Genomic DNA, 22,748 nt, shown 5'->3' with positions numbered 1-22,748 from the left:
TGAGAGCGGATGTATATATCAGAATACTCGTACAATATATTCTGGCACAGGTACACTTGTTCTTAACGAACGCTGTCTTAACATTGACATGTGGAATACTTAAGTGTCTGTAAAATCACAGCGCTGATGTACAGGCGGATTTACAGGGGAGACCTTGCCCTGCAGTCCCAGAGACCAGTCACAGCTATGCTTAGAAGATGGCACCCAGTGTCTCGGTCAGGGAGTGAGGGAGAGTGTGAGGCGGCACCAGGGCTGGAACACCAACTGTAGATGGCGCCGTGGGCAAGGGGAGGGGTTATAGGTCAAATGCCTTCTCCCCTATGCTGGTCCTCACCACCTGGTACTACGGAGTCTTATTAAAGTGGGCATTAGTACACCCGACCTGTACTCCTATGCCCTGGTAGATATAGTGCGGTCCCTGCTCGGTGACAGTGGACACGCCAGCGTCGCAGTCCGTCTCCCTAGACTGCAATCGGAACGCGATTTAATGGCGGGTCCCACCTGGAAGACCCTCTTACCTCCTCCCTTCGTAGCAGCCACGCGAACCAGGAGAGCGCTGTGACCGTGTGCCCAATGCCGGAGCATCCCCGCCGCAAGTACCCGGGAACTGAGCCAGTGGGAGTATACAACGCTGCTGGGGAGGTGACGGAGCCGCAGCACAGAATGTCACCCTGACATAAAAGTGCTGCGGCCCTTCAAGTCTTCTAATAAAGCTTTTTCAGGGCTGCCCAGTGCAGCACCCCTGTTAAGTGACCTGCACTGCCTCATAGGGCCTGGAGGTGGGGTTATAGAGGAGGCCCCAATGCATCCTGGGACAGTCTAAAGCTTTAGCCTGTTGGTGCCTGGATCAAGATCCATCTCTACACCCCGATGTTTCCCTGTGGAAACCAATGTACCCTGCTGTAGAAATGTGGGAGTTTGAATTTTGGATAAGGGATACTCAATCTGTATGAGATTTATATTTGCCATGTACTATTTATTGCCTGTTGTAACTATTATGTATTCTTAAGATGCCATTTTAAGCTCCTTGAGTCCTGTTAGAGAAAGAGAGCTATATTCATCAAATTATAATTATTAATACGTATCTTATACCTTTGTCTTACTTCTGACATGTTTGCTAAATTTTTTATATGATTGTGGTTACCGTGTCGGTAATATTACTGTATATTTGCACCTTTGTTTATCTAGTTGTTATGGGGACGGACTGCTTGTGATGACGTCGTGTGTGGGTACCACACTTGCAGATCCAGACCCTGCCAGTACAATGGGTGTGAGCATAGAAGGTGAGCATTTCTGTTTTGTATTTTAACCCTGATGACTATGTGAGCAAATAGCATAGAAACTTTGGCTTACTCACCTGCTGGTTGTTGCCTATTTATTTTCAGAGTGCCACGGTCTCCGTTTGATATAGATATATATATACAGTACGATCTAGCTATATCTCATATAAACATACACACATATACAATGATATGGGCAGGGTGCCTTAGCATCACATGACAAAGGTCAGGAAACACTTTGTTCACTTGATGCTCCAGAAACATGACATAGGGAAAACAAAGAATAAAATGGTCCAGTAATGCTTGTGTTAAAACACAGTAAGGCTGCACTTAAACAGTATCTGTGTGCGTATCTTCTGTGGAAAAGTTACACAATATTGCATGTTAGGTGTAGAATAAACCTTATAAACTATTTCAACTTATCAATAGGATTGCACAAGAGACAATGTGTACAAAACTTCAGGGTCATGGTTGTAGAGGGGCAGGAAAAGGATCAAAAGATTGTTTTATATATATATATATATATATATATATATATATATATATATATATATATATCTATCTATATCTCCAAAAAGCACATACATATTGTATGTATATATATATATATATATATATATATATATATATATATATATATATATAAAATATGATTTTTGGGTACTCCTAAGATTTTACAGGTCGTGTATACAGATTTCAATGAAAACACTGCACAGGTACAAAGCACAAAGGGTTCACAAGGAAAAGAATCAGGTCCATCTGCTGGCCCGCTTGAGGTGACAATGAAGAGCTGGAAGCTACCTGCCACCTTTCCAACAATGATGACAAGGGGAGATGTTGCTCCAAGTCCTTTTACTGCCCAATTTGAAACACCAACTCAGCTTGATGCTCTGTGGCTCTTCTAGTGTTCCAAGTCAACATGTGCCCGTTATATTTTCAGAAAGTAGTAGGGGAGTTTTATAACATGGGTACGGGCTTAAAAGGGCAGAATAAGGAAAGATAGTAGACAGATAGTAGAATGCCCTCTTCCAGGACCCGCCTCACACACTGATTGCATAGTAAGACGACAAGGTGTTAACAAAACTGCAAGTGTGATCCTTGAAATCCGTGTATTTTGTTCATGTGTGGAACCAAAGTCTGTGATGGATCCTTTTCATATAGTAACCTAGTAAATGAATATATATATACAATCCTGTAAAAATCTGTGTGTTTTACAGAAAGATAGCAGAAGACAATAAAAATTATGAGAAAATAAGGCAAAAAAGCAACTGTTTTGTACATTAATCTTATTATTTTAATAATAGATCTGTGATTTCTGTTCAAAAATGATAGCAAGATTGTTGATCTGTTAGCTGTAGAATAAAGAAAAAACTCCATAGAATATCAATGCTACCCTTCAGTGCTAGAGGTGTCTTCAACAGATTGTAGGTACTGTATAAATATGCATTGCTATGTGTCAAGGATACCTCTGGAATGAAGGGGCTGAACTCATATGTTATTTTATGGAAAGAACAGATTTACTTATTTTTCCCTCACCAGAGGCAAAATGCAACTAATATAAAATTAAAGAAAAGGTAAAATTTTTTTTTTTTTTTGGAAGAGACTAAGAACACCGTAGCGAAAAACAAAATACTGTAAAAACTACAAAAATCCATTTAAAAACTCCCTCCCTCACTAAACCCATCCCAATGGCTACTGAGCAGCCCAAGTCAAAAAAATTATCACATGACCAGAGACCTTAAGAGAGGAACCCTTGGTTTCCAGGTTGGAACATTTATCACCCCTGAATTGTCCCCCTGGCTAAAGGAAAAAGTGTGCTTAGCCTACATATGTACATTTACAAAAACAGGAGGAGGAGGAGAGAGAAGATTTTGAGCAGTGCACTTTCGTAAAAGATTTTATATACAAGACAAGTTTAAATTTCATGGTATTTGATTCCTGTGGGTCCTTTTTTTTTTTTTTTTTTTAATTTAAGCAGCAGACTATCGAGCCTCAACCTCTTTAGGATTTCTGGAGGGTGAGAAGTCCCGGGTATCTGAACTTGTGAGGGGATTAGTCCTGCGGGGAGAGGCGGGCCTTGTGTTGCTGGCTGGCACTAAGGGTGGGGGTGCACTCAGTGCCGCCGTAGGTGGAGTACGGTTTAGAATCCCATTGTGCATGGCGCTTGAAGGGCTGAGTCTGGGATAGGGCACACTGCTCAAGTGTGGCATGAAGGAGGGCATATGTGCCAGATGGCTCTCTAGTGGGGAAGAGTGAAGATGGTGCATACGTGCCCTTTCTATCTCTTCCCTTAGGTGCATCCGTTCTCTCTCCCTCTCATCTGCATGTCGCATTCGTTCCTGTTCCCTCCTTGCCTCTAAGAGCTGTTCATGGCTGTAATCATGTGGTTCACGGTCCCGATATGATCGTTCATGGTCATAAAAGTTGGCAGCAGCTGTTGCCTGGTATCTATGCATGCCATCGGCACGCAGGTGGAAATCCATCCTCCGTTGCAAGTCCAGGGTGCGGTATGCATCACGTAACGAATCTCGCACTGGGTCCCATGCAAAACCCGCATGTTGAAGCCGCTCTCTGCCAGTGAGAGGGCTCATACCCATAAGTGGGGTCATCACCCTACTGCGGTCCAACATATTCAAGTTGTTCATTTGGTGGACACTAGCCATTTGGATAGGCATGGAGGCTGCCATTGTATGGTGCAAAGGTAACCCATGCAAGGAAGTTGGAGGCGGAGGTGGTTGATGTTCCATTGTCCTGACTGGAAGTGGAGGCTCTGAACTGACTAACAACACATCTGAATCTTCCTTGCGTTCCTCTTTAACTTTTACATCACTTTTAATTTTTTGGAGATCAGCTGGCAGCTCAGGCTTCCGTTCACTGTCTTTCCCTACTAAGTTGCTGAGCTTTAAACTTTCACTTAGGACTGGTTTGCTGTATGGTGACACAGACTGAATAACTGGCTTGCTGCCATCCTCAATCGTCCTTTTATCGTGATTTGAGGGCTCTTTAACTGGGGATCGGCTCTCCTTGATCTTGTGCTCTGTAGATGGTGCTTCACGTAACCGCTCAGAATTTTCCCGCTCCATATCTTTGGATCTGTCCCCTCGACTGCTCGGTCTCAGAGAATCGCTGGATGTCTGGCTGTTGCTGCGGATAAGGTTGCTTATTTGGTGGCTGACTGGGGCTGAAGCTGGAGAGGATCTGTTAGAATGATGTCGATTCTTATCCATGATGTCCCTAAGTAAAAGGACACGATATTTAGAACAAATTGTTTTAATAACATTATTGGCTGCAGCTATTGGCAAGTTACAGATTGTTCGTTAAGTCACAAATGCTAAAAAGGAGAAATTAAGGAATTTTAACGGCTACTTACATATACTGTAGATATCCAGTACACAAACGTTAGATCTTATCTAGTTTATATATCACCAAAATATTCAGTTCATAAAATCAGTGTTACATTTATTGCTTCATGCAGATGTCAATTTACATTTCATATTCATCATTAGTGCATATTTTTCCCATGATGCTCTCCATAGGATGAAGTATAGTTGCCTTGATTCTATGTAAATCTAGGTTGACTCACTTGGTGTGTTGTTACTTAAACATTTATACTACTGGGAAAGTAAAAATCTTAAGCCAAATAAGGAATGCTAGGACTCAATCTAAATATTGGGCAAGATGATCTTATTTCCATCACTAGTAGATTTAATAATGATATCAATATGAACTAAAGTAATACTAAAGGGGAGAAATACAAAACTGTCAAAATTAGTCTAAATGTAAAACAAAATACAAAAATATTAAGAATTATCTATTAACTTACTTAGCAACCTTAACATTTTCATAGAAATAAGGAAAAAGAAGCCAACAATCACAGAAAAACGTTCACATTCGAGAATAGGCCTTTACGAATTTGGCACATAATTGTTTCTGAATATGCAATCTACTGACATTAAAAGCTAATTTCTTCCTAATGTGTGGTCACGACTGTTGACCATTAGCACTTATTATACAGCAGTGAGAATGACACATGCAGCTGTGTAAAACTTCTTTCTACAAATACTGGCAGCAGCAATCGGGTGTAGGTCTACGTACTGATAAAGTTGATGTTGCATTCACAAAAATTGTACGCACATGTAAATATTATGAGTACACAATGAACTTGTTACTTGAACGCTTACTGTTATGTGTACTTACCTCTCTTTGTCTCTTTCATCCTTAGCGATACACATCTCCCTCTTGTCCTCCCTGTCTCTGTCGTGGTTGGTCACAGAAGAACTTCTCTCAGGGTCTCCAACTTTGGACCACTGAGGGGGGGTTGGGAAAGATGGTGGCGTCCGATGAAGCCGGTTCCAGGGCTCATGAGGACTGGAGAAGCTCTGAAGAGTGGGGCTCTCTTTGTGAGCGAATAAGCTGTTGTGAGCTGCATAGGTATGGAAAGAGACTCCATTATGATACAAGAAGGAGCAGACTTTAAAACGATGTTGCCTAAAAGCAGCAGTGCCTCCAAGTGTTCTTAAGCTGGCAATCAAATAAAAGTGCTCAGCTATGTAACCATAATAACGGTAATGCTTTGCGTAAAAGCTTTTAAGAGACAGACCAGATATACTCTATGGAAAGCATAATATGCTTTTTCCCTTTCTGTATGAGAGTCATTCTTTCATACAGATCTAAAACAGTGAAACTGGGTATGTAAATGGAGGGCATTTCTTTTGCATCCTGCACACATAATGAAACACTTCCTTCCTAGAGGTTATACATGAATATCACGGTAATGACGATAGAGAAAAGGCACTGCTGCTTCCAAAGACACACCTCATCTTCCCTGCACTGCTCAGCGGAAAAGCTTTGCAGTTACAGAGCTATTTATATACCATTATCCTGAATGTGTGTAACAAAGATCAGCACCAGTGCTTCCCTGGCTGCACTAATATGCAAATCACAAGCACAGCACCACTGCCACCAAAGCACATTTGGAATTGCCTTGCAGCACTTCAGCGGATATGCAAATGAAAAGGTGCACAAGTGACCCAAAAATGATTACTCCTCATCTCCCCTGGGGCAAAAGCTGACCAATCAAAATACACGGATTTATACTGTCATGCCCAGCCTAATTTACAATTGACTGCAAAACCCTCAGCCAGTACTTACTTAGAGCATGACTGGCTAATCCTCCAAAGGCATTGCTGCCTAAGTTCCCCAGGCCGCTGAAGCTGCTTGACCTGCTAAATGGATCTGGAAAGGCAAACAGGGATTGAAGAGGCGTTTATCCAAGAGCACTGGAGAATGAAACGCGCTCCTGACCCTTGTTCTATTGTCTATGGGTGGGGATCTGGGATGGGGTTAGTCTCACTCATATAGAAGATTCTCCTGTCAGTGTGTGCAGCAACAGATAATGCAGCTATTTGGCAGTTTTAGTTGCACAGCCAGTGCAGGGATGTCATTACAAAAAAGGATTTGTTTAGGGAAATGAACAGTCTATAAGTAATTTAGGCACGGATTATGAAAACCAATTAAGATCAACCACGACTATTTCTGATAATATATGTGTAATACTTCATAATGTTCAGTAGTGTGGGCAGATCTGTCACTTTAGAGAAATACATATAGGCTTGGCTGGCAGTCATAGCATATAAGTAAATGGCTTGTAGTGTGCAGCTGTAGATGTTTTCTGAAAATTGTAAAATCAACCCATAAAAAAAGAAAAAAAAAGGAACTAGTGATAGAACAAACCATTCATTACTGCTGCTTGGTGTAAGGTAGCCAAGATCTGTGCCACTAGTACACCAAAGGAGAATCTAAAGTCAAAATAAACTACTATCCAGGATTTGCTTTTTTTTTTTTTTTTTTTTTTTAACACTTAACATGAGAAACATGTAATGCAGTATAATTACTGCATTTATCACTGGTAAAGAAAGGACTACAGCAATTGTGAAGGGACAGTAAGCCAGTGTACTCTAATGGTGGAACAGCCTGCAGCATAGAGTGTTTAACTTAACACAGGCTGCATATGTGAAGGTCTCAAGGCTTCTTCTGAGTCTTAGGTCTTGAAGTTCTCTCTCCTACCTTCCCTTCCACCAGCTATAGAATACTGACAAATCAGCAACAAAAGATGTGACAATGAGGGCAGTGGAGTTTACTTACACTTACCAGCCAGATGGCTTGCAGGCAGGAAACCGGTATGATGTGGGTTTGGGCCAAACGGCGAGGCTCCAGGATGTGTTGGACCTGGACAGAAAATAAATCATGTTGCATTACCACCACAACTCTAGGTCCTAGGAAATGGATAATTCCTTTCTCTTCCATACTTATGGTTAATATTTTACATGGTTTACCACTCAGTAATACATGACAGGCTCGCTTGAAAACAACAACTACTTTGATATCTAACTGTAACCAGGAAAATAACCATTATGGGGCTCCTGCAAAGTTGGCTTAACATCAGTTTGAGTAGTCGTCACAATATAGATTTGCACATGCCCCAAAAATAGGGTGCAAGAACAGGAGTCTAGGCAGATTTGCTGGAAACGGACAAGTGTCCTGGCTTGCAAATGAAGAGGTAAAGGATGGTGGAGGGGAGCGGTTTTAAATGCAGCCTGAATATAGTAAGGGTGTGTTGGCGTAACTGTAGACAGACACAGACTTTCACGTATACATTTAACAAGGCCATACCAATCGACTGTAAATGCATTCAAATCTGCTACAGAGAGTGGTATCCAATTAGCCCCGATAAGCCACGTCTGGAACCGGCTTATCGAGGCTAATTGGATACCGCTTCAGGCAGGCGAAACCAAATTCCCGAAAACAGACCCGTTTTGTCTGTTTCACACGGAAACATACAGGTTTCACTTTTTTTTTATTTTTTAAGGGCAATCTAATTGGATAGCCTGTAAAAAAAATATTGGTGAAACATCGGAAAAAAGTTTACCATGGTTAATTAGATCCCGCCCTATGGGGTCATTCCAAGTTGATCGCTAGCTGCATTTGTTCGCAGTGATCAGGCTAAAAATCGGCAATTCTGCGCATGCGGCGCAATGCGCACGCGCGACGTACGGGCACAATGAACGATGTAGTTTTGCACAGGCTCTAGCAATGCATTTCAGTCGCACTGGACGCCGCAGAGTGATTGACATGAAGTGGGCGTTTCTGGGTGGCAACTGACCGTTTTCAGGGAGTGTTTGGAAAAACGAAGGCATGCCAGGGAAAGCGCAGGGCGGGTGTGTGACGTCAAATCCAGAACTGTATAGTCTGAAGTGATCGCACGCGCTGAGGAGGTTTTGAGCTACTCTGAAACTACACAAAAAATATTTGCAGGCGCTCTGCGATAAAAACGTTCGCACTTCTGCTAAGCTAAAATACACTCCTAGTGGGCGGCGGAACAGCGTTTGCACGGCTGCTAAAAACTGCTAGCGAGCGATCAACTCGGAATGACCCCCCCGTGTCTCTACAAAATTACTTACATGTACTGAGCTTTGTAGGTTTCAGACATATTGTGTGTGTGAGACTGGGATGAGGACAGTGCAGGAAGCCATGTAACTAACACTAGGTTGCTTAGTAGTCACTGTTGAGTTACAGGTTATATTAAAACATTAACGGATTGTTTAAAGTTAAACCTCAAAAGAAAAGGCATATTCAATTAAACATACAAATTAGCCAACATTTACCAGATGCTTAGTAACAAAAAAGTATCTGTTAAATTATTAAGTTGTTCATTTTTACATTTCTTATAAATTCAACAAAGAGCAAAAGACAGCAACCATACCACTGTTACCTTCTCATGTAAAGTTCCAGCCTGAACTAAGACATTGTGGAGAGGGGAGGGGGGGAAACGCTATGAAAGTATGTTAAATTACATCCCAGTGAATAGCCTACAGCTCAATAGGAAGAGTGTGTTTAGTTCAGCAATACAGGCGAGCGCTCTCTGCGGTGCCAGCAATACAGGCGTGCGCTCTCTGCGGTGCCAGCAATACAAGCGCGCGCTCTCTGCGGTGCCAGCAATACAGGCACGCACTCTCTGCGGGCCAGCAATACAGGCACGCGCTCTCTGCGGTGCCACCAATAAAGGAGTGCGCTCTCTGCGGTGCCACCAATAAAGGAGTGCGCTCTCTGCGGTGCCAGCAATACAGGCGCGCGCTCTCTGCGGTGCCAGCAATACAGGCGCGCGCTCTTTGCGGTGCCACCAATAAAGGAGTGCGCTCTCTGCGGTGCCAGCAATACAGGCGCGCGCTCTCTGCGGGCCAGCAATACAGGTGCGCGCTCTCTGCGGGCCAGCAATACAGGTGCGCGCTCTCTGCGGTGCCACCAATAAAGGAGTGCGTTCTCTGCGGTGCCAGCAATACAAAATAACGCTCTAATGTATAAGCAATACAGACTCACGGTCTACAGTGTTTTTTTTTTCTTTCAAAACATGGAAGAATGGATAAAAGGCACTAGTAGCAGTCACAAAACAGTCATAACTAGGTGTAATTATTCCTGTTTATGTAACTGTATTTAATAACTATTGTCTTTTTAGAATCATATAGCGGCATATTTTATGTGACATGCAGTGTATCTGTGCCTTACAAATGATTTACAAAGTAAACATAGCTGGTAAAGGATTTAAATCAACCATCTTCCACTTCAGAGAGCAGTGTGCTCACCAGAAACAGGTTATTTCTGCTCCCTGAAGATTTCAGATGGTTAATAATGGGGATTTGCTTAGTGAGGGAGCGCTTCCAAACACTGCTAGCTCAAGTCTAATGGAAAAAAAGCAACATAAAATAAGCTTCTTCCAAGTGCAGACAGCAGCAGAGCCCTTAGAGCCGTCTCGTGCTTATTAAATGAAACAATTCTCAAGCGGCTGCACATCCATCTTGTGGACGGCAAGCCTGGAGATAGATGGTGCACCCTTAAGTAACAAGGGAGCTCAGCCAGAGCAATGGTTCATGCTTTGACATTACTGTCTGATAAGGAGAGAAGGATGACACAGATACTGTGTGGAAGGCATTTTATTTATTCTGATTGATGCAGTGATGTCTCTGACCTCCTAAATAGAGCGCCCAGCTTTCACCTGTACATTGACCAATTTGCTTTGAGCGTGCAGCAATCAAATGGATACTTAGGAATATTATGTCCATATAAAACCGGAGTTATTGAGATAACATTGTTTTTAGCCTATTAACAAACAAACACACAAATTAAAATAATTTTTCATTCATAGAACGCAACAGACAATTATAGGGCTAGCAGATTGGCGGCACGCTCTGTGAATTTATGAATAATGGGGCTGATTGTGAGTTGGAAACAACCTGGGAAAATCATTCACTTCTGCAGGTGGAGCAGATGTACACTGCTCAAAAAAATAAAGGGAACACTAAAATAACACATCCTAGATCTGAATGAATGAAATATTCTTATTAAATACTTTGTTCTTTACATAGTTGAATGTGCAGACAACAAAATCACACAAAAATTATCATTAGAAATCAAATTTATTAACCCATGGAGGTCTGGATTTGGAGTCACCCTCAAAATTAAAGTGGAAAAACACACTACAGGCTGATCCAACTTTGATGTAATGTCCTTAAAACAAGTCAAAATGAGGCTCCGTAGTTTGTGTGGCCTCCACGTGTCTGTATGACCTCCCTACAACGCCTGGGCATGCTCCTGATGAGGTGGCAGATGGTCTCCTGAGGGATCTCCTCTCAGACCGGGACTAAAGCATCCGCCAACTCCTGGACAGTCTGTGGTGCAACGTGGCTTTGGTGGATGGAGCAAGACATGATGTCCCAGATGTGCTCATTTGGATTCAGGTCTGGGGAACGGGCGGGCCAGTCCATAGCATCAATGCCTTCGTCTTGCAGGAACTGCTGACACACTCCAGCCACATGAGGTCTAGCACTGTCTTGCATTAGGAGGAACCCAGGGCCAACCGCACCAGCATATGGTCTCACAAGGGGTCTGAGGATCTCATCTCGGTACCTAATGGCAGTCAGGCTACCTCTGGCGAGCACATGGAGGGCTGTGCGGCCCCACCAAAGAAATGCCACCCCACACCATTACTGACCCACTGCCAAACTGGTCATACTGGAGGATGTTGCAGGCAGCAGATCATTCTCCTTGGCGTCTCCAGACTCTGTCACGTCTGTCACATGTGCTCAGTGAGAACCTGCTTTCATCTGTGAAGAGCACAGGGCGCCAGTGGCGAATTTGCCAATCTTGGTGTTCTCTGGCAAATGCCACACGTCCTGCACGGTGTTGGGCTGTAAGCAGAACCCCCACCTGTGGACGTCGGGCCCTCATATCACCCTCATGGAGTCTGTTTCTGATCGTTTGAGTAGACACATGCACATTTGTGGCTTGCTGGAGGTCATTTTGCGGGGCTCTGGCAGTGCTCCTCCTGTTCCTCCTTGCACAAAGGCGGAGGTAGCAGTCCTGCTGCTTGGTTGTTGCCCTCCTGCGGCCTCCTCCACGTCTCCTGATGTACTGGCCTGTCTCCTGGTAGCGCTTCCATGCTCTGGACACTACGCTGACAGACACAGCAAAACTTCTTGCCACAGCTCGCATTGATGTGCCATCCTGGATGAGCTGCACTACCTGAGCCACTTGTGTGGGTTGTAGGGAGGTCATACAGGCACGTGGAGGCCACACACACTACTGAGCTTCATTTTGACTTGTTTTAAGGACATTACATCAAAATTGGATCAGCCTGTAGTGTGTTTTTCCACTTTAATTTTGAGGGTGACTCCAAATCCAGACCTCCATGAGTTAATAAATTTGATTTCCATTGATAATTTTTGTGTGATTTTGTTGTCAGCACATTCATCTATGTAAAGAACAAAGTATTTAATAAGAATATTTCATTCATTCAGATCTAGGATGTGTTGTTTTAGTGTTCCCTTTATTTTTTTGAGGAGTGTACAATGTGCAGTGTGTAAAGGGCCCTACAGACACGGCGATCCGCCGCCGAGTTGCCCGACCGCCGATACGGCTTTCTTGAAAAAGTCCCAGTTCTAAGAAATTTCTGTGGGAGCCTGTGGAAAGATCGATTATACGGCTACTAAGTATCTATTTAGAAGTAGCATAAAAGATACGTTTTAACCTGCACTAATATTTGTGAAGGAAGGAACAAAGACTTGTGATTATTTTTCTTCCTAGAGATTTTATTTATTGTTGTCCTTTGACATATATGTATAAATGTGATCTTATTAAATGTTTTACTACTAAGTACGGGCCTTCTATAATTCATTCTTTTTTGAGGACCGTCAGCTATAAAAGATTTTTGAGGTAATAAAAACCTATTAGATACAATATAAGCCTATATAGAAATAGGTACCCACAAGCGCAGAAATTACGTATCTATTTTCTATATATGTTTGCCAAATACGGGTTCTAACCAAACCCTAAAATTACGTCCAGCTACGGTGGATCATAGCACTTATAAAAATAGGATTTTGGTACTTACCAGGTAAATCCTTTTCTTTGAATCCATAGGGGGCACTGGAGTACTCTTGGGGATATGGACTGGGCGTAGCCGGAAATGGCACATATTTAAATATTTAAATTAGTAACTGGCCATCCCCTCCATAATCCCATAGAGCCTTCAGTATTTTTACTGGGCCGAACAGGAGTGATAGAGAGGATGAACCATAGAGTATTACATATAACATTATATGAACCTATAACATTATAATATAATAGTCAACCCTAAAGTTGACACATAACGGAACTGATAACAATCAGTTGATACCATAACATCGAATGCATTGGTGATAAAGTGTTACCATAAGATCCGCTGAGCTTACCACAAGACAGGTAAAACTGCTCTGGGTGGGCGTCCAGTGCCCCCTATGGATTCAAAGAAAAGGATTTACCTGGTAAGTACCAAAATCCTATTTCCTTTTTCATCCACTAGGGGTCACTGGAGTACTCTTGGGACGTACCAAAGTTTCCCGTTGGGTGGGAGAGCTGTTTGGCACCTGTAACACTACACGGCCAAAGCTAAAAGCTGATGCCGCAAACGTAGCCAACCTGTAAAAGCGCCCCAACATGCGCACTGATGGTCATGCACTGATGACCATGTAGCAGCTTTTCTACGCTGTTTCGTAGAAACTCCACGACCTGCTGCTCCTGACGTTCCCAAAGAACGTATGGAATGGTCTGACACTGATGTAGGCGGTTGAAGCCCGCTTATGACGTCCACTAGAACGTGTGGAATGGTCTGACCCTGATGTAGGCGGTTGAAGCCTATTATGAAGCCAAGCCTGACAGGACTGCTTGGAAGCTTGTAAAGCCATCTTCACTACATTATAGAGAACAATGTGTCTGTTCTACGTACAATTGTTTGGGTTACATAAACGCGTAGTGCGCGTACCACATTCAAAGTAACTTAAGTTCTCGAACATATTGATAACCGAGGAACTACATTAATTAATTGACGCGTGACATTATACGATCTTTGACTGGAACACGGAATTTGTGCGAAGTTCCGCCCTATGACCATAAAACACCAGATTTGGGGCCTTGTCATGCAAGCCACCCTATGTTAAAACACGCCTTGCTGAGAGGCGAAGGCTAAGAGAAGTGTTTACCAATTGATAAACGTAACATCCACTTGTTGTAAGAATTAAACAAATGAAGACTGTAAATAAAAAACCTAAAACCAGATCACGTCCCATGGCGCTGAAGGTGGTAAAACCAGATCACGTCCCATGGCGCTGTAGGTGGTATAAATGGAGGTTGTCTGAGGACACCGTGCAGGAAAGTGTGTACAATCGGCAAAGGAGCCAAACACCTTTGCAGGTAAATTGACATGCAGAGACCTGCACCTTGAGTGTAGAATATAATCCTTCACCAAACCCAGTCTGTAAAAAATATTAAAAGACGGGATAACTTGAAAATTATGTTGGAAACTTCTGAGCGTCACACCAACCTATAGAGGCACGCTAAACCTTGTGATAATGAGCTGCCGTACTGGCCCCTAACCAGTGGCGTAACTAGAAATTTTTCTCCCCCAAGCCAAAAAATTCTTCGGTGCCCCCCCCCCCCTTCATGCTCCATAATTGGGAGCAAGAAAGGGCTAAATATGCCAAAAAGGGGCGTGGTTTTGTTGGAGTGGGCGTGGTTTCACATAAAGGGGCGTGGTATTGCAGGAAAAGACTACCTTATACCCCAGTTTTGCAACCTGCACGCCCATACGTTGGCCACCACAGGAAAGAAAAATAATCCTGATTCATGCCCCTTACATTATTTGTCATTTTTCCTCCTTATAGTAATGCCCAGTATACATTATGCCACATACTGCAATGGCCCTTAGACATTATGCCGCGCACAATAATGCACGACACAATATGCCCCCGACACATTATGCCACACACCGTAATGTCTGTGACACATTATGCCACACACCGTAATGCCTGTGACACATTATGACAGGAATCGCAATGCCCGTTATACATTATGCTACACACTGCAATGCCCCTGATACATTATAGCACATACAATGTCTGTGACACATTATGACACACACCGCAATGTCGGTGATACATTATGCCACACACCGTAATGCCCATTACACATTAAGTCCTACAGTAAGGCTTCTAATTACTTTTCAATTACCTGCTCGTTGTCAGGGGTTTCATGCACTGGGTGTCATGCTCGTTGCCAGGGGTTTCATGCTCTTGGTTCCATGCACGGTGCCAGGGGTTTTCATGCTCAGGGTGTCATGCTCGTTGCCAGGGGTTTCATGCACTGGGTGTCATGCTCGTTGCCAGGTGTTTCATGCACTGGGTGTCATGCTCGTTGCCAGGTCTTTCATGCACTGGGTGTCATGCTCGTTGCTAGGAGGTAGTCCTTGTTGCTAGGGCTGTGCTCCCAGTGCCACATATGTCCCCAGTGCCAGATATTCCCCCACGGTGCCAGGTACTTACATGCCCCAGTGCCAAATATAGTCGTCGTCCCCATGTGCCAGATACACAAACCCCCCCAGTGCCAGATATTCCCCCCCAGTGCCACATATGCCCCCAGTGCCAGATATGCCCCCAGTGCCAGATATTCCCCCCCAGTGCCAGATATTCCCCCCCAGTGCCAGATATTCCCCCCGTGCCATATATGCCCCCAGTGCCAGATATTCCCCCCCAGTGCCAGATATTCCCCCCGTGCCATATATGCCCCCAGTGCCAGATATTCCCCCCCTGTGCCAGATATGCCCCCAGTGCCAGATATTCCCCCCCCAGTGCCATATATGTCCCAGTGCCAGATATCCCCCCCCCAGTGCCATATATGCCCCAGTGCCAGATATCCCCCCCCCCAGTGCCAGATATTCCCCCCAGTGCCATATATGCCCCAGTGCCAGATATCCCCCCCCAGTGCCATATATGCCCCCAGTGCCAGATATTCCCCCCAGTGCCATATATGCCCCCCGTGCCATATATGCCCCCAGTGCCAGATATCCCCCCCCCAGTGCCATATATGCCCCGTGCCAGATATTCCCCCCCAGTGCCATATATGCCCCAGAGCCTGATATCCCCCCCCAGTGCCAGATATGCCCCCCAGTGCCAGAAATGCCCCAGTGCCAGATATCCCCCCCCCCCCGCTTTTTGGAGGGACACGGAGGGCACAGCTCGTCTCTCCTGTGTCCCTCCTGCTGCATCATCTCCGGCGGCCGCGGGTCTAATAGGGGGAAGTGCCGGTTCGTGAGCCAATTAGAGCTCACGGACGGCACTTCCCCCTATTAGACCCGCGGCCGCCGGAGATGATGCCTCAGGAGGGACACAGGGAGACGCGCTGTGTGCCCTCCGTGTCCCTCCAACAAGCGGCGGAGGGAAGGAGACTGCAGACTGACATGCGGACGCTCGTCCGCATGTCAGTCTGCTGTAAATCAGTGGCGCCCCCGCAGCCCCTCGCCCCCAAGCCACCGCGAGGACTGCGGGGGCAGTAGTTACGCCACTGCCCCTAACATGGTTCGTATACCAGATTCTGGAATGCCATCCGTTCTTGAGAGCGCTTGGAACAGCCACCCCGTCAAACGCTGCCGCGGTAAATCGGGGTAAAAGAACTGACCCTAGTGGAACAGGTCCGGACGTGGCGAGAGCGGTGAAGGATCGGCTGCGAGTAGTTCGCGGATATCCAAGAATCATGGCCTCCGAGGCCAATGTGGCGCCACTAGTATGACTGTCATAGAGTCTTGTATGATCCATTTTAGTACCCGAGGAAACAGCGTAAACGTTGTAACAGATTCACAACGCTGTACAGCCACGCGATCGTGAGAGCATCCACAGCTGCTGCCTTCAGAGCTCTTGTACTGGACACATACTTGGATGTTTTTTTTTTTTTGAAATTGTTTCTGCGAGATGCCAATAAATACCCCTGTGGGTAACTCCAACGCTGGACCAACATCTGGAACACTTAAGAATTCAATGCTCAGTGTCCTGGAATAAGCTGCCATCCAGCTGTTCACTCCCAGAATGACCATCGAGCAACCTGCCGCATGGTCATGCGACTTTGATTCCGTCCTTGATCGGTGATGTATACGATCGCCGTTGTGTTGTCTGACCGCACTTGGACAGTCTGAGAACGGAGCATGTGGCCCGCTTGCCGCAGCGCGTTTGACCGAAATCTTCCGTGATTTGGGAAGTTGATCATTTGGGACCCCAGGTCCCCAACCTTTTGAGACTCGCGTTCATATTTAGAATTATCCAATTCCAGACACCGAACATTGTCCCTGCGGTAAAATTATGTACTTGGAGCCACTAGAGTAGTGAAACTCTGGCCCTTAGAGACAACCGTACTATTTGATGAACTGGTAGGAGCGTGCAAGAACTTCCAGGTGAAAATGACCTGAGTGACTCCTTGCGAAGTAGAGTACGTCGAAAGGCGTCACTCTCCTTTCCAATAGGCAAAAGGCCAAACGGATCAAGACTGTCCGTGGCTTGCGTACGAACTGTACGTGATGACGAACAGTTTGTGTGGTATGTTCAGGCAGGTAAATGCGTGTAAACACGGAATTATCCCTATGCATGAGTCCGTTGTTACGGAATGAGGCTTAATATCTCTAGGTTAACAATCTAACCGTGCTGAACGACGCCATTGTACGTTAGTAAGGGCCGTTGCCTGACGAAGTTTTGAGACGGAGCTTTAATGAGCAGATCTGCAAAACACGGAACTGTTATCACTTCCAGGGATGAGCTATCACGATAGCCATTACTTGTGACAACCCTAGGCGCCATACGAAGCCAAAACGGTAGCGCTTGAAAGCGAGAATGGTTTTTACTGCAAACTTAAGTAGGCCTGATGCGTCTTTATTCTTGTTGAAATCCAGATTCACTGTGGATTTCAACCTGTAGTCACCAACTGCAGGTATTCATGAATGTGTAGTAAGCGACCCCCTGATTGACCTGAAGGGTCAGTATCGGACTGACAGATTCAGCCAGCTTTGGAACTACCCCAAACTGGAATAATGACCGTGACTCTGTTGTTGACTGCAGTCAAAGTGCTCAATCTACTAGAGCTTGTATGGCGGTGTGCAGAACTGCGATTTTATCCTCTGACCCAGGCAGACCCGTCTTGCAAATTGCAATGGTGGAAAACAATCAACCTTTGTCTGGTAAACTGCGAACCCAAAATTGCGGATCCCCTAACTGTGGATGCCCACAACTGACTATCGGCGATGGCCTGGAAACTCATTCTAGGCCTGGCTTTTCAGTGGCTTAGCTGTAAATGCCACTGAAACCCTGGTTAAAGATGCCTGGAAGTAGGTGGCAGCACTTTAACCGTATATTGACGTCAATCAGACAATTAGAGGTTATCGAAAACCACGTTCACTACCACCTGACCCGCCTGTGGCTGTTTCTGTAGCACGAGCCCGAAAGGGCCGAGATGTAAAGACTATATCCTGAGTATATTTATTCAGGAATGTGTCCAAGACAGGACGAAACATGTGGGCAGCGTAAGGTAATGTTTCTATTCTCGTTTAGAAACGGACACCGTCCTGTTAAGCACGTAGCAAAAAAGCACGTCGTGCCGCACTAGTGAAACTGAAAAGCGAGAACTAAACTGGCTGACGTCCACAGAAACTGTACCTAGATATTGAGCAGATTCACAAGTGTGATCAGCGAGAAACGTAAGGTGTTCTTCTTGTAGGGCAAACGTGAACTGTATTGCCATGCAACCACTGCCCTGTTAAGCCGAAACCGGGCCCAACAACACCCCTACTGCTGTATACTGTAGGACACACTGCGACGGGCATCTCTGAAACCGTCAAATTATAAAACAATAACAACAATTGTTCACAGTCCGTATATACGCCAGACTCCCCCAACGAGGAACGGCAATAGTGCGTATGTGCAATCTTATTTGTCCGACGGACTCTGCAGCGAAGCTGCTATGTCTTAGACGTACTCCTTATGTACACGGACAAGCAAGTACAGAAGGATAGACCAGTACCGTGACTTAGTACCACGTAAATAAAGTGTGTATAAATGTACATTACAGCACACGTGGTCATGTACAATACCAATAAAATAAAATTCCTAACAACACCCCGGCTCCTCTAGAGGCCGAGTGTTGTAGGGCAGCAACTTCCTGGGAAGAAGCAGGAAGTAATGTTAAAATGGTGTCCGGCCATGTGCTTGCTTATTGCAAGATTGCTGATATACATTAATACATGCATATGTATATACACAGACACACCTATCTGTATACCATCAGTGTGTAAACACACAAACACATATACACACATACATACACATATATATATAAATATATTGTATATGTAACAGAGACTTCTGATATTGGCCACAGGCTTAAAATCCTGATGATTTTGCTGCCTAAACGCAGCTTAGTTATTGGGGCCTCCCTGCGGGCTTCCTCCCCCCCTCTCTGTCCTGCAGAAGAGTATTATTTGCAAGTGCAGCCTTTATTCTGGCTGCCGACTTCCCCCACACTGCTCCCCCCCCCGTTGTTCGGGAGACGGGGAGTGCAAGTTTCACCGCAGCCGCGTGAAGGACAGTACCTCGGAGATTGGTGAGCGGCTGCCAGAGCGGGCCGCGGCAGCAGCTGTCCGCGGTCAGGTCGGCCGCTCAACCCACGAGAGCCGTACCGGGGTAGGGAGGAGGACGGATCCGGAGAGACGGGGAGCGGCGAGCGTTCCGGCGGTAGTGGCGGGAGCTGCTCGCTAGCTACCCCTGCAAGCGGCCAGCGGCGCCGGGTGACCCAGGAAGCGTCGAGCGGCCTGCGCAGTGCCGGGGTTCGCTCGCTGGCTCCCTGTGCAAGTGAAAAATTAGCAAGGGATTTTACAAGTGGCAGGCAGCAGGGGATTTACAGTTACAGTATATAAATACACACAGTCCCCACATAATGGGCGGCAGCGTGAGCTGACCGCCCGCAATAGACAGAAAAAGTAAGTAAGTGAGCGGCGGCAGTGAGAGCTGCCTACCGCTCAGTACCTGCACCACCTGCGGAGGCCATGACGGGACTTTTCTGTAAGCGCCGTCCTGCGTCCTTGTGCAGCCAGTGGCTGCAAACAGCTGCGCTGATCTTGGTCAATGGCGGGGCCCTTTGTATAAGCGCAGGCAGTCCATCTGCTGCTAATGCAGCACCAATGATCCCTAACCCGAACTTCTCTGATAAGTTGGGAAGGGATCAGGTAGAAAAAAACAAAAATAATCTTGCTTGAAGAATCGCAGGACATTCAGTCCACAGTACCTTCCGCTAGAGGCACAGAAAAATACTGAAGGCTCTATGGGATTATGGAGGGGATGGCCAGTTACTAATTTAAATATTTAAATATGTGCCATTTCCGGCTACGCCCAGTCCATATCCCCAAGAGTACTCCAGTGACCCCTAGTGGATGAAAAAGAAATAGTATGACTATTATTTATATATATTCTTACAAATATTTTTAATAGAAATTTATAACAGCGCCAGGAGTGGCAGTGTTGGTCACTACCATTATTGAAATATTTAGTATTCCTTACGGTTGACATATTTTAAAAGATCTGGCGCTAACTGTGGAGAACTGTAAAACATTGTTAGAGGGGTCCTGGAGGACCAAAGCTGGGAAAACCTACACTAAAGCATTAGTTAAATTAGGCATTCATCTGGATTGTCCTGTGGCTGCAGAGCCTGTGACATAAAAAAAATTGACAAACTAACCAGCTGTTTAGTTTGTTCTAACACATATTTTGTCTTCTGTTGAGACATCTGTATAATGTTGTAAATAAGCAGTAAAATGTTATATGGCAAATATTTGCGAATTTCTGTAAACAAACAGAGCAAGAGATTGATTCCATTAGCCACAAGCCGGCTCACCCAGTGAGTAAATGTGCAAATGAGTGGCACTTACGGTACCCCTTTGTTCGCAGCCCCATAAGGCTGTGTACAGAAATCAGAGAAATCGGGGCATTATGGAGGCGAGTTTATGTGTGTTTCTGGCATTTCCACACGATTGTAATGTCACATTATGGGGCTCGAAGCTAATAGAATTGACCCCAAATGTCTAGATACACAGGATTATTTTAGATTCAAATGCAACATTATAAAGTTGTCCCATTATAATGCAACAAGTTTATAGTGTATACTACATTTGGAAAAATGTAACCATATCTGTCAGTTCACACAGCTAGCTGCAAACAAAGGGGACAGGATTGTAACTGCACCATGGGTGACTTGTCAAGGGAAGAATGCAGGATAGGGAAACATTATTGCATAATGTGATGTACTTTTAAATAAATAAAATCAATTATGTTAGGTAGGACAATTTAACACCAAAAAAAAAAAAAAAAAAAGCTTGTGAGACTGCTCACGACAATGTTCACAAATCATAGGTGAAATCACAGCCGCTCCAAATCAGCCGTCAGGAAATTTCAGTAAGGTTCTTACAGGACCGGCTCAGTTTAGAGTGGAGCAGATAATAGGTGACCAATTATAGACAAATAAACAGAGCAAAATCAGGCATAAATAATAGATGGGAAAATAACAGGCACCAGATATGGAAGGCATTTGATATGGTGGCTGTCGGGATCACAGCGCTCACCATACAGACGCCGGAATCCTGACAGCTGGCCTACCAACAACTAATCTCCCTCTTGAGGTGTCCACGACACCCCTGGAGGGAGAATCCCGTTCCCACAGCAAGGAGAGCGCCACGAGCCCGCAAGGAGCTCTTTTGCGCTCACCCCACTGCGTGCATTCCGGTGGCCGGGATCCCTAGGGCAGGCATAACATGCTACACACCCAGATAAGGATTCTACTGGGCAAAATTGGTAACAGGCAAAACGACCTGCAGTACATTTGCTACTATACACCGATCAGCCATAACATTAAAACCACTTGCCTAATATTGTGTAGGTTCCTCATCGTGCTGCCAAAACAGCTGTGACCTGTCAAGGCTTGGACTCCACATGACTTCTGAATGTGTCGTGTTTTATCTGGCACCAAGACATTAGCAGCAGTTCCTTTAAGTCGTGTAAACTGCGAGATGAGGCCTGCATGGCTTGGCTCGTTTTTCAGCACATCCCACAGATGCTCCAGCGGATTGAGATCTTAGGAATTTGGAGGTCAAGTCAAAACCTTGAGCGCTTTGTCGTGTTCCTCAAACAATTCCAGAACAATTTTTAGTGTTGCAAGGCACATTATACTGCTGAAAGAGGGAGCTTACTTGGTTTGCAACAATGTTTGTATAGGTGGTAAACGACACACTTGGTTGTCCACATGATGTGAAAGAAAGAGCGATTCATCAGACCAGGCCCTCTTCTTCCATTGCACAGTGGTCCAGTCCTGACGTTCATGTGCCCATTGTAGGTGCTTTCGGCAGTGAATAGTGGTCAGCATGGTCACTTTGACCGGTCAGAGGCTGCGCAGTCCCAAACACAGCAAGCTGTGATACACTGTGTGTTCTGACACCTTCCTATCATAGCCAGCATTAACTCTTCCAGCAATCTGTGTTACAATAGCACTTCTGTGGGATAAGAGCAGAAGGCCTTGCCTTTGCTATCCACATACATCAATGAGCCTTGGGTGCCCATGACCGGGTACATCTGTTGACCTTCCTTGGACCACTTTTGATAGGTACTAACCACTGTCTACTGGAAACATACCACAAGACATGCCATTTTGGAGATGTTCTGGCCTGGCCCAGTCATCTAGCTATCACAGTTTGGCCCTGGTCAAAGTTGCACAGACCATTACACTTGGTAATTTTTCTTGCTTCCAACACAGCAACTTCAAGACTACTCACTTGCTGCATATTATAAAACACCCATTGACAGATGCCATTGTAACGAGATAATCATGTTATCCACTTTACATGTCAGTGGTTTTAATGTTATGGCTGAGCTGTGTATTGGGTGAAAGAATTTGGAAGGGGGGCGGGTGGCGGCTAACATTTCATATCGTATTGGTTCCTAGAGAAATATTTTCTTTACTTTGTGGGTTTTGGGATAAGCAAGAAGTTGTCAGCCACTGTTGTACTCTTTTTTTTTTTTCCCCACT

The 22,748-nt window shown here is 45.0% G+C and overlaps 1 protein-coding gene across 12 annotated transcripts in view; it reads right to left on the bottom strand.

Annotated features, from left to right (window-relative positions):
* Positions 1–2,551: 2,551 nt before the first annotated feature.
* FBRSL1 (fibrosin like 1) overlaps positions 2,552–22,748 on the bottom strand; it is an 857,080-nt gene continuing 836,883 nt past the window's right edge. For 8 of the 12 annotated variants that reach the window (XM_063964683.1, XM_063964688.1, XM_063964681.1 and 5 more), the window contains 4 exons: positions 7,425–7,508; positions 6,432–6,515; positions 5,478–5,703; positions 2,552–4,514 (listed from right to left, as the gene is read on the bottom strand). In XM_063964683.1, coding sequence (XP_063820753.1) covers positions 3,263–4,514; positions 5,478–5,703; positions 6,432–6,515; positions 7,425–7,508 — 1,646 coding nt within the window. In that variant the 3' untranslated portion in view covers positions 2,552–3,262. The remainder of the gene's footprint in view (positions 4,515–5,477; positions 5,704–6,431; positions 6,516–7,424; positions 7,509–22,748) is intronic. The other 4 variants (XM_063964685.1, XM_063964684.1, XM_063964689.1 and 1 more) reach the window with 3 other exon arrangements.

The sequence above is a fragment of the Pseudophryne corroboree genome, chromosome 1 (assembly GCF_028390025.1).
Source record: "Pseudophryne corroboree isolate aPseCor3 chromosome 1, aPseCor3.hap2, whole genome shotgun sequence".
NCBI classification, from domain to species: Eukaryota; Metazoa; Chordata; class Amphibia; order Anura; family Myobatrachidae; genus Pseudophryne; species Pseudophryne corroboree.
This window is presented reverse-complemented; position numbering and strand designations above follow the sequence as displayed.